This window comes from Mobula birostris, chromosome 27 (genome assembly GCF_030028105.1).
Source record: "Mobula birostris isolate sMobBir1 chromosome 27, sMobBir1.hap1, whole genome shotgun sequence".
NCBI lineage: Eukaryota > Metazoa > Chordata > Chondrichthyes > Myliobatiformes > Myliobatidae > Mobula > Mobula birostris.
The window spans coordinates 25,046,158-25,058,539 of record NC_092396.1 but is presented as its reverse complement, the minus strand read 5'-3'; the positions used below and the strand labels follow the sequence as shown (position 1 = coordinate 25,058,539).

At 43.1% G+C, this 12,382-nt stretch overlaps 1 protein-coding gene across 1 annotated transcript in view; it reads left to right on the top strand.

Annotated features, from left to right (window-relative positions):
- sdhb (succinate dehydrogenase complex, subunit B, iron sulfur (Ip)) overlaps positions 1-12,382 on the top strand; it is a 36,457-nt gene that overhangs the window by 9,303 nt on the left and 14,772 nt on the right. Inside the window, exon 2 of the mRNA XM_072244940.1 lies at positions 2,124-2,263. Coding sequence (XP_072101041.1) covers positions 2,124-2,263 — 140 coding nt within the window. The remainder of the gene's footprint in view (positions 1-2,123; positions 2,264-12,382) is intronic.

The following is a 12,382-nucleotide window of genomic DNA, read 5'->3' as shown; positions in this document are numbered from 1 at the left end:
ATGTATTCAAATATAACATCTTCAGTCCTGTATTCGTTACCTTTTTCAAATTTGTCCCAGCTGTGGAGGCCAGGTCATTGGATGTATTTAAGACAGAGCTTGATAGGTTCTTGATTGGTCACGGGTGGAGCAGGCTCGATGGGTTAAATGGCCTGATTCTGCTCTTGTGTCTTATGGTCTCTTACACGGCAACTCATCCCACTGACTGCAATTTTGCCCTATAATCTGCCTGTCATTCCTGCCTGTCTCACTACCCACTGCATCAATTTGTATACCAACAGCCCTATCCTTAGCCCTGTCGCTGTGTTCTCACCCTCCTGCCAAATTAGTTTAAACCCTCCACAGCAGTTGTAGCAAACCTGCTCGCAAGGATATTGGTCCCTTTTGGGTTCAGGTGTAACCATTCCCTTTTGTACAGGTTGTACCTTCCCAATGGTCCAGAAATCTGAAACCCTGCCACCTGCTCCAGTTCCTCAGCCACACGTTCATCTCCCAAATCATCCTTTTCTTGCCCTCATTGGTGCTTGGTGCATGGTGCAGGCAGCAAATCAGAGATTGCTACCCTGGCAGTCTAGTTTTTCAGCTTTCTACCTAGATCCCTAAATTCTCTCTTGGACCTCCTTGCTTTTCCTACCCACGTCATCCATGCCAATACGTACCAAGACTTCCGGCTGCTCACCCTCCACCTTTAGAATGTCATGGACCTGATCCAAGATGTCCTTGACCCTCGCACCTGGGAGGCAACATATCATCCGGGTGTCTCTATCACATCCACAGAATCTGTGGTCTGCTCTTTTAACTATGGAATGCTCTATCACTACTGCAATCCTCTTCCCCCCCCCCCCACCCTTGTGCCACAGCACTAGACTTGTGTAAGAGACATGATCACTGCAGCTCCCTCTTGTTAGGTTGTCCCCCTTAACAGTATCCAAAATGATATACTTATTATTGAGGGGAATGGCCACAGGGGTACTCTGTACCAGTTGCCTATTTCCCTTCTGTCTCCTGATAATCACCCATTTACCTGCCTCCTGCACGTTAGAGGTGACTACCACCCTGGAGCTCTTATCTATCACCACCTCAGTTTCTGTATGAGCTGAAAGTCGTGCAACAATTGCAGATCCAATTCCTTGGCACGTTCTCTGAAATGTCCCAGTACCAGTCTTGCTGTCCCATTGTTGCTCCAATTAAATACAGCCATTGTCCTTGTTTTCCTTGTCTCCAGCCCACAATATTTATAGCTTTACCCCTGACTCCACCCCTCTCCCCTTCCCAGCTGCAGTCTGGTTTACAGACCTGAAGAAATAATTAGTCTAGAGATAATTACAGAAGGCTAGCTGTTAATTTTTGGGGAAGCATATGATACAGCACATTCAGCTCATTGTAACTGTATATAAAAATACAAAATGGAAACACAAAATACAATTAATTGAACAGCACATAGAAATAGAAATGGTGTTTCAGGTCAAAGACCCTTCAGAACTTCTGGAGCCATCCAGTTAATCTGATTCCCTGTTTCACACAATAGCCCTATAGCTGTGTTGTATCAGACTACGTAGCATCGGTACCAAGATCACCCAGGCAGAAACATCTCTACTCACAAGTTCCACCACTGCTTTATTTCATTCCAGTCACCTTATGTATAGCCTAACATCACTTTATGGACATACTATCAATCTGTGCATATAAGCTGTCTTGTGTATTTATATTTATTATGTTTTTAATTATTATTGTATTCATTCTTCTGAATTTTTTTTTGTGCTGTATACTAGGATCCGAAGGAACAATTTTATTTTGTTCTCCTTGATACTTGTATATAGGAAATGACATTAAATGAATTTATAAAATTTTCTTTCAATTGTTTAGTTACTTCTGCTTTGAAATGCACCTTTTTCATACAGTGCATTTCATAGCAACAACTCGAAGTACTAGAAGTGCTTCCTTGTGTTGCGTCTGGTTCCTTGCTTTTACTTTGGATCCATATCTTCAATTTATTGACCTACCTGCCACTGAAAATTTTGAACACGTTAGCAGATCTCTTAATTTTACCTGATGACTTTTTGCGCAGGAGAAGTGTAATGGTTTAGATATTGTATTAACCAGTGGATTATGTTGTATTTCAGTCAACCCGCAGTGCACAGACAGCGGCGGCAGCTGCACCTGCCACAACATCTCGCATAAAGAAATTCGCCATTTACAGATGGAATCCCGATAAACCGGGAGACAAGCCTCGTATGCAAACCTATGAGATTGATCTAAATGCGTAAGTTTCAAGATATTCTACAAGATTCACATCAGAACGCATTGAACATTTTTATCCCCACTGATTATTTCTATTTCAATGTGACAGTGCCCTGCTCTTATTTTGAGCTGGAATGGAGATTTTCATTGATTTTTCAGCAAGTTGAGAGAGTCATGTAGTGAGGGAGATGGAAGAAAAAGATAATCTGACATGCAGAGTTTTGCCTACTTGTGTAATCTTGGGGGTGAGTTCAATAGCTAGTGCTAAACAGATTTCTCAGGGGATGGAAAAAACACTGGGACTTCTGAAGTCATACTCATTTACCAAAAACAAAAATAAAATTAGTCTATATTCAGCAGCCAACGTGTATTGCTACATAACAGTTTTATATAGCATGAATAGAGGTCCTTCTGTGTAGCTGGTCCATGTTGACCGAGGTACCCTATCCATGCTTGGCCCATAGCCTTCTGAACCCTTGTAATCCGTTTACCTGTCATCTGTCTTTTAAAAGTTGTTTTTGTATCTACATCAATCACTTCCTTTAGCAGTTGATTTCTGATTCCATGCAGCAAACACCCTTATTTAATAAAAATGTTGTCCCTCAAGTTCCTGTTAAATCTTTCCCCCTCATCATAATCTGTTTTGTAGTTCTTGGTTCACCAGCTTTAAAGGAAAAAGACGGAGTGCACTAACCCTGTCTATGCCCTGGTGAACTGGTGCACCTCTATAACATCACCTCTCAGTCTCCTGTGCTCTAATAACTATAGTCTTTGTTTGTCCAACTTCTCCCTATAACTCAGTCCTTTAGGTCCTGGCAGCATCCTTGTGGTCTTTGCTTCATTCTTTCCAGTTTAATAACGTCTTTCCTATAGCAGTAGAACCAAAACTAAACACAATACTTCAAGTGCAACCTCATTAACATCCTGTACAACTGCACTATAAACTCCCAACCTCTCCACTCGGTGCCCTGACTTAGGAAGACCAGTGTCCAAAAGCTTTCTTTGCCATCTCATGTACCTATGATTCCACTTTCAGTGAGCCATGTACTTGGACTCCAAGGTCCCTCTGTTTCACAACAATTCCCAGCCCCCTGCCATTCACTATAAAGAAAGTTATCACAAATCCTACCTGGATTTGATTTAACAACATTTCACGTTTGTCTGAATTAAACTCCATTTGCTAAGTGTTGGCCCACTTACTCGGATGATCAAGATCTTCCTGTAGTTTGTGATAACTTGTCCACTTACCATCAATTTTCATGGTTAAAGTTAATTAATCATGCCTTGTATATTCCATGTATTGCTGATACAAGTGACAAACAACAGCAGCACCCCTGAGACACACTACTAGTTGTGGGCCTCCAGTGTGAGAAACAACTTTAAACCATCACTCTGCTTTCTGCCACCAAGTCAGTTTTATATCTAGTTCGCTAGGTCTCCCTGGATTACATGTGATATAGCCTTCCACACCAATGTACCATGTTGACGAAGAGATATGGAACATCTAGTCCAGAGGATCAAAGAAGTATGCTTAATGTTTAGAAAACAAGGATTAAACAAGGTTCTTGAGACTCAGAGGCCAAAAAGGAGCTTAAGAATGGATTTAAGAGAGCTAGAACGGACATGAGAAGGCCTTGGTGAGTAGGATTAAGGAAAATTCCAAGGCATTCTACAAATACGTTATGAACAGGAGGCTGACTAGACGGAATGTAGGACCAGTTAGGCATAAAGAGGAAACGTGCCTGGAGTCAGGAGATAGGGGAAGTTCTTATGAATTCTGGGCTTCAGTATTCACCAGTGAGAGAGACCTTGATGAATGTGAGGTCAGCACAGAACAGGCTGATGTGCTGGCACATGTTGATGTCAAGAAAGTGGATGTGCTGGAACTTGACGGGATAATACCCCCTTTGTTCAAGAAAAGGAGTGAGGATAATCCTGGGAATTATAGAACAGGGAGTCTTAAATCAGTGGTGGGAAAAGTATTGGAGAGGATTCTTAGACAAGATTTAGAAGCATCTGAAGAAGCACAGTCTGATTAGGGATGATCAACATGGTTTCGAGCAGGACAGGTCATGCCGTATGAGCCTGATTGAATTCTTTGAGGAAGTGACAAGACATATTAAAGACAGAGCAGTGAATGTGGGGTGTATATGGATTTTAGTAAGGCTTTTGGCAAAGTTTCCCATTGCAGGCTCATTCAGAGCTTCAGGGGGCAAGGAATCTTGGGAAACTTTGTTGTGTGGATTCAGAATTCCTTTGCCCACAGAAGACAGAGTCGGCATAGATGGAGCATATTCTGCCTGGACATTGGTGACCAGTGGTGTTCTACAGGGATTCGTTCTAGGACCTCTGCTGTTTGTGATTTTTATAAATGACTTGGATGAGGAAGTGGAAGAGTGTGTTAGTAAGTTTTCAAAGTACATAAAGGTTGGTATTGTGTATAGTGTAGAAGGTTGCCATTGGTTACAAAAAGACATTTATAGAATATGGACTTGGGTTGCTTGAATTTCAATCTGGAAAAGTGAAGTGATTCACTTTGGAGGTCAAATCTGGAGGCAGGATACAGGAGTAATGGCAGGATTCTTAATAGTGTGGAGGAACAGTGGGATCTTGAGGTTCACATCCATAGATCCCTCAAAGTTGCAGTGCGAGTTGATTGGGTGGTTAAGAAGACGTATGGTGTGTTGGCCTTCATTTGTCAGGGGATCAAGTTCCAAAGCCGTGAGATAATGTCACTGCTCGAAAACTCATGGTGAGACCACACTTGGAGTATTCTGAAGAGTTCTGTTCACCTCATTACTGGGAGGATGTAAAAGCTTTAGGAAGGTGCAAAGGAGATTTGCCAGGATGCTGCCTGGATTAGAGAGCATGTCTTATGAGGAAAGGTTGTGTGAGCTAGGGCTTTTCTCTTTGGAGAGAAAGAGGATGAGAGGTGACTTTGATGATAATAGGCAAAGATGGAATGGATAGTCAGAGACCTTTTCCAGGGTGGAAATGGCAAATACAAGGGGGCAGAATTTTAAAGTATTGGTAAGAAAGTTTAGGGGATGTTTGAGGTAGTTTTTTTTTTCCCCAGAGAATGGTAGTTGCGTGGAACGTGCTGCCAGGATTGGTGGTAGAGGCAGATATATTAGCACCATTTAGGAGGCTTTTAGATAGGAACATGGATGAAAGAAAAAATGGAAGGCTACGTGAAAGGGATGGGTTAGATTGATCTTGGAGTAGGTTAAGTGGTTGGCATAACATGGGCCAAGGACCTTGCTGTTCTTCTGTATGTTGAACCTTATAAAAAGGACTTTAAAGAAATCACTGATTTTTGAGACTTCAGTGAAAACATGTCCCACTAAGAAAAGTGCTAATTCCATTGAAAATGAATAAAATTTTCTTATTTAAAATAATCAGGGTTGATTATGTGAGGGTCTTTTGCACAAATGCAACATTTTTTCATATGTTTGTTTTTAATTTTATAAATTGTATGATTATATGATAGCCCAGTACCCACAAAATCAGATTATAATTTCAATTTGATAAAAAAGTGTGAAAAAAATCATTTAAAATGTATAATATATATGCCAGATGAAAGAGTAGAGTGAAAAACCTCTTTAAAACTGAAAGCAGTGAATTTTCAACAATATTTACTCTTATTTTGTGGTTGATCAAAGTGTGTCCCAAGTTTTTGTCAACACTGTCAGATATTTATATATTTAAAAAAAGCAATAAAATCAGGCAACCACATGGTCAACTATATTCCTGAGGATCCCCTTTCCGCCCTCCACATCTGCTAAATGCAACAAGGTCGAACAAGCTCTTGTAAGTTTGCAATTCTTTAATAATTTTTTACACATTTATTGATGTTGCTACTGTCACAAACATGTGTCAACACTGTCTCTTTTGTATAGAAAGAATTATTTTAAATTATGTCATAAATTTATGCATTTTAAGTAGAGGCCAGAGGCAGCTAGCAACAGAGGGAAAACAAGATGGCTCCTGTATACAACTCATGCATGTCGTGTAAAAAAGTGTATTTTTGTCACCACCATCAGACATCAACACCGTCAGGTTTTTTGTCTGACAGTGGTGACACATAGTTTGACAATGTTGACAAAAACATCCAAATCATCCTCAGTGGAGGCTTGAACATAATTTATGATCACAATAAATAGTAATATGGCTTGTAATGTTTCATTAACCTCTTTATTTATAATATACAGAATTTCCCCTTTATTTCTTCCACACACAGGCCTACGATACTTCCTTACTATATGTATCCCCAATGACAAACCATAAGTGAATTTCGTTGCAACATTTCATAATCATTTTATAAAATTTCACCAAATTAAACATCTTTAAATTCATGCAACACACATCAAAGTTGCTGGTGAACGCAGCAGGCCAGGCAGCATCTCTAGGAAGAGGTACAGTCGACGTTTCAGGCCAAGACCCTTCGTCAGGACTAACTGAAGGAAGAGCTAGTAAGAGATTTGAAAGTGGGAGGGAAGGGGGAGATCCGAAATGATAGGAGAAGACAGGAGGGGGAGGGATGGAGCCAAGAGCTGGACAGGTGATAGGCAAAAGGGATACGAGAGCATAATGGGACAGGAGGTCTGGGGAGAAAGACAAGGCGGGTGGAACCAGAGGATGGGCAAGGGGTATAGTCAGAGGGACAGAGGGAGAAAAAGGAGAGTGAGAGAAAGAATGTGTGTATAAAAATAAATAACGGATGGGGTACGAGGGGGAGGTGGGGCATTAGCGGAAGTTAGAGAAGTCAATGTTCATGCCATCAGGTTGGAGGCTACCCAGACGGAATATCAGGTGTTATTCCTTCAACCTGAGTGTGGCTTCATCTTTACATTAGATGAGGCCTTGGATAGACATGTCAGAATGGGAATGGGTTGTGGAATTAAGATGTGTGCCCACTGGGAGATCCTGCTTTCTCTGGCGGACAGAGCGTAGGTGTTCAGCAAAGCAGTCTCCCAGTCTGCGTCAGGTCTCGCCAATATATAGAAGGCCACATCAGGAGCACCGGACGCAGTATATCACCCCAGCCGACTCACAGGTGAAGTGTCGCCTCACCTGGAAGGACTGTCTGGGGCCCTGAATGGTGGTAAGGGAGGAAGTGTAAGGGCATGTGTAGCACTTGTTCCGCTTACAAGGATAAGTGCCAGGAGGGAGATCAGTGGGGAGGACGAATGGACAAGGGAGTCGCGTAGGGAGCGATCCCTGCGGAAAGTGGGGGGGGGGGGGGAGGAAAGATGTGCTTAGTGGTGGGATCCCGTTGGAGGTGGCGGAAGTTACAGAGAGTAATATGTTGGATCCGGAGGCTGGTGGGGTGGTAAGTGAGGACCAGGGGAACTCTATTCCTAGTGGGGTGGCGGGAGGATGGAGTGAGAGCAGATGTGCATGAAATGGGGGAGATGCGTTTGAGAGCAGAGTTGATAGTGGAGGAAGGGAAGCCCCTTTCTTTAAAAAAGGAGGACATCTCCCTCATCCTGGAATGAAAAGCCTCATCCTGAGAGCAGATGCGGCGGAGACGGAGGAATTGCGAGAAGGGGATGGCATTTTTGCAAGAGACACTGTGAGAAGAGGAATAGTCCAGATAACTGAGAGTCAGTGGGCTTATAGTAGACATCAGTGGATAAGCTGTCTCCAGAGACAGAAAGATCTAGAAAGGGGAGGACCGTGTTGGAAATGGACCAGCTAAACTTGAGGGCAGGGTGGAAGTTGGAGGCAAAGTTAATAAAGTCAACGAGCTCAGCATGTGTGCAGGAAGCAGCGCCAATGCAGTCGTCGATGTAGCGAAGGAAAAGTGGGGGGCAGATACCAGAATAGGCACGGAACATAGATTGTTCCACAAAGCCAACAAAAAGGCAGGCATAGCTAGGACCCATACGGGTGCCCATAGCTACACCTTTAGTTTGGAGGAAGTGGGGGGAGCCAAAGGAAAAATTATTAAGAGTAAGGACTAATTCCGCTAGACGGAGCAGACTGGTGGTAGAGGGGAACTGATTGGGTCTGGAATCCAAGAAGAAGCGGAGAGCTTTGAGACCTTCAAGATGGAGGATGGAAGTATATAGGGACTGGACATCCATGGTGAAAATAAAGCGATGGGGGCCAGGGAACTTAAAATCATCGAAAAGTTTAAGAGCGTGAGAAGTGTCACGAACATAGGTAGGCCACACACTCAGGTTGGAGGAACAACACCTTGTATTCCGTCTGGGTAGCCTCCAACCTGATGGCATGAACATTGACTTCTCTAACTTCCGCTAATGCCCCACCTCCCCCTCGTACCCCATTCGTTATTTATTTTTATACACACATTCTTTCTCTCACTCTCCTTTTTCTCCCCGTCCCTCTGACTATACCCCTTACCCATCCTCTGGTTCCCCCCCCCCCCCCCCTTGTCCTTTCTCCCCGGACCTCCTGTCCCATGATCCTCTCACATCCCCTTTGCCAATCACCTGTCCAGCTCTTGGCTCCATCCCTCCCCCTCCTGTCTTCTCCTATCATTTTGGATCTCCCCCTCCCCCTCCCACTTTCAAATCTCTTAACTAACTCTTCCTTCAGTTAGTCCTGACGAAGGGTCTCGGCCTGAAACGTCGACTGTACCTCTTCCTAGAGATGCTGCCTGGCCTGCTGCGTTCACCAGCAACTTTGATGTGTGTTGCTTGAATTTCCAGCATCTGCAGAATTCCTGTTGTTTGCATCTTTAAATTCATAGTAATTTTGCACAATTTCATAGTAATTCTATTAAATTCTGACCTTCCTTTTATGTATTTTAGGAAGTTATGGCTAGACAGCAGCTATCAGTGGAGGAGCGAAGGAGAAGAAACAGGGAATACCAAAAAGAGCGGAGAGAGAAAATATATAGTGAGCCAAAGTTAAAGGAGGAATACCTGAGAAAGGAAAAGCAAAGATGGAAGAAGAGAGTAGAAGATGGGAAGATAAAAACTTAAGTGATTTGAATGAAAGGGTAAAGAGGAGTAAGAGAAAGGCGTGGAAATGTAGACAGCAAGAGTCGAGAGTGTAAGAGAAAGGACCTAGAACACCCAGAAACTCCCCCAGGTAGTCCATTAGATCAGACTATACAGGAGCCAGCTCGCAGTAGGCAGACTATAGCAGGGGAAAGGGAAAGAAAGTAAACGAGAGCAAGATACTTGAGAGAGATGAAAGCTTTGAAAAATAAACCAAGAGACAATAAAGGATAGGAACAAACTGAAAAAGCGCTGGCGACGAGAGCAAACTAGAAATTAAAAAACACAAGAATCACCAAGGAAAAAAAACAGAGCAGATGCTACAGGGAAGCAAAGTCAAAAACTCCTCCAACAAGAAAACCCTGCTCTTCCACAACTGTCTCATTCAAGAATTTAATCAAAACAAAAAGGATTTATAGTCTGCTCAAAAATCAAAGAACTTGACTCTGTGAGGCAGGGTTCTAAAGAAATATCGCCTAATACACCAGACAAAGCAGTTTGGGCTGACATACAACACACTGCGAAAGAGAAGAGCTACTGACAAAAAACCCACTTGCATTCAAACAATAACCCAGATGGTTCAGGATTTCTACCATAATGCTGCATGAATGACGACTGACAAACAGGACACGATAACACGGAAGAAAATAAAGCATCAGAGAATGATTCTGACTGACACAATATTCAACCTCCACAGGGAGTTCATCAAAGAGGAACCAACTGTAAAATTCAGTTATTCATCCTTCTGTGCTTTACGTCCATTCTATGTCACAGCACCAAAACCATCAGATCGAAAGATGCCAGTACCATGAAAATGCAAAGCTGGTGTTTGAGGTCCTAAGAGTATATGGCATATAGCAAATTGGAGGATAGGTTTGAACTTGTGTGTTGTTCTCAGACAAGCGAGGCATGTCTTCTGCGCTGCTGCACCCGGTGTCTCCACAAGCACACACTTCCCACCCTATAGCAAGAGTTGACCTCTGTGGAGTGGCAGCAATGGGAACGAGTTCAGGACCAAACAGCAGATGGAATTCACTACAATACAAGACTTGTGAAGCACAGTGGCACACTGGCAGAGCTCAACAAGCTGTATGAAGACAAACTAAAGAGTGAAACAACAACACGTGTGCTTGGTTCATAACCAGTCCAGGGAATATAGGAGCATGATACAGAACTGCAATGAAAGCACTGTAATTGTGCGTGTGGACCTTTCTGAGGCATGGAAATGCAAATATAGCATGCCATTTTGGTCAGAATCTCCCACAGCTCAATCTGCACACTGGCTTGTACTACACAAAAGAAGAGAAAAATTTTGTACAATATCAGAATCCAAGTGACAGGACGCTTCTGCCATTTGGACTCACATGGAACCAGTCCTCAGAGATATTTGTTTAAAATTTCCAAAGGTTGATGCCATTCAATTTTGGTCAGAAGGCCCCAACAAGCAGTACAAAAACAAGAAGAACTTCTCTGTCCTCTGCAATGTCCCTCCAACACTGGGTTTCCAGAGATCAACCTGGAACTTCTTCGCCACTTCACATGGGAAGGGAGCTCCAGATGGCATTGGGGGAACTGTGAAAAGGACTGCAGACAGCCTTGTACTACGGGGAATGACATTGTGGATGACAAGATCTTCCATGAGATGGTTGGGAGAAGCCTTTGCAGTACTTAGCTCTATCATATTGCTGAAGGTGACATGCAGGCATATGATGTACTTCTTTCTTAACCATGAAAACCTGTACCAACAACGAGGAAAATCCATCAGGTCATACCTTACAGAAACAGCATCCATTGCAGACCACTGTCATGTTTCTGCAGTGAGCCGCAGATGTTGGCTGAAACACTGGCTCGACATTTCAGTTGACTGAAAATACACATGCCAGGGTACAGGCTGAGGAGAATGATGGCCCTACCACAATGGGAAAGAACAGAGGCCTTTGGCAATGCTAATGGAGGAAATGGAGCAGGAATCCCAGAGCGGTCCTGACGAGACTACGACAGATATATCTGCTGGTGTCATTAATTGTGGAGATTGGCGTGCAGTCATTTATGACCAGAATTAGTGGTTAGCAAGGGCTGTCACTGTGGATGCTCATCATCAAGATGTTCATGTGGAGTTTTTCCACCTTCTTGGGCCCAACACGCGCTTCCATCCAAAACCAGGGCGGAAAGGATATGTGCTTCATACCAGTTGAAGATATTCTGGTCAAACTGATGGAGCCATCATCACCAGGTCGTGCAAGCATGACGAGGGAGATATACCACCTGTCTACTGAAGTAATGGACTTCATAGAGGAGGAGCATACTTTATCTACTTCCCGATAAAGCTGACTGAATGTTTTCAAAGATTTTCAAGCCCAGAAATGGATGGAATTTTATTTTAGTTCCTGGTGTGTTTTCTGATATTTATGCTTAAACATTGCAGTTGTACTGTAGTTTTTATTTTGCTGTTTACTGTTGTTAATATTTACTGAAGGATAAAATGTACACGACAAATTGTTATCTGTTGTACCAAATTGTTAAGTAAAGTTGTTGAGCAAGGAAGCATTGACTTGAGTGGTGAAAAGGTTGGAATTGTTTGTTGTAATTAGGCCACTGCCACCACTGCCAGCTCAGTCACCACCGTCAGATGGAACTCTCTTTGTTTTAAAATTAGATTCAAGTTTATTGTCATTGTGCTGAGTACAGATACAAAGCCAATGAAATGCAGTTAGCATCTAACCAGAAATGCAAAGAATATTGTTATTTACAAAATAACTGCGAATAAAAAGTAAGTGCTACAGCACAAAATATCAAAGTAGAGACAGTCCAATATGGGTGCAATACTACTTAGCACTGTGATGTGAGGTTCAGCAGGGTCACAGCCTCAGGGAAGAAGCTCTTCCTGTGCCTGCTGGTGCAGGAGCGGAGGCTCCTGTAGCACCTACCGGATGGGAGGAGAGTAAAAAGTCCATGGTTAGGGTGAGATGGATCCTTGATAATGCTTTTCACCCTGCCCAGGCAGCGTTTATGATAGATGTTCTCAATGGTGGGCAATTGGGTGCCGATAATCCGCTGGGCAGTTTTCATCACACACTGGAGTGCTTTGCGGTCCAATATGGGATAATTGCCCTACCACACTGAGATGCAGTTGGTGAGTATGCTCTCAATGGTACAGTGGTAAAAGTCCG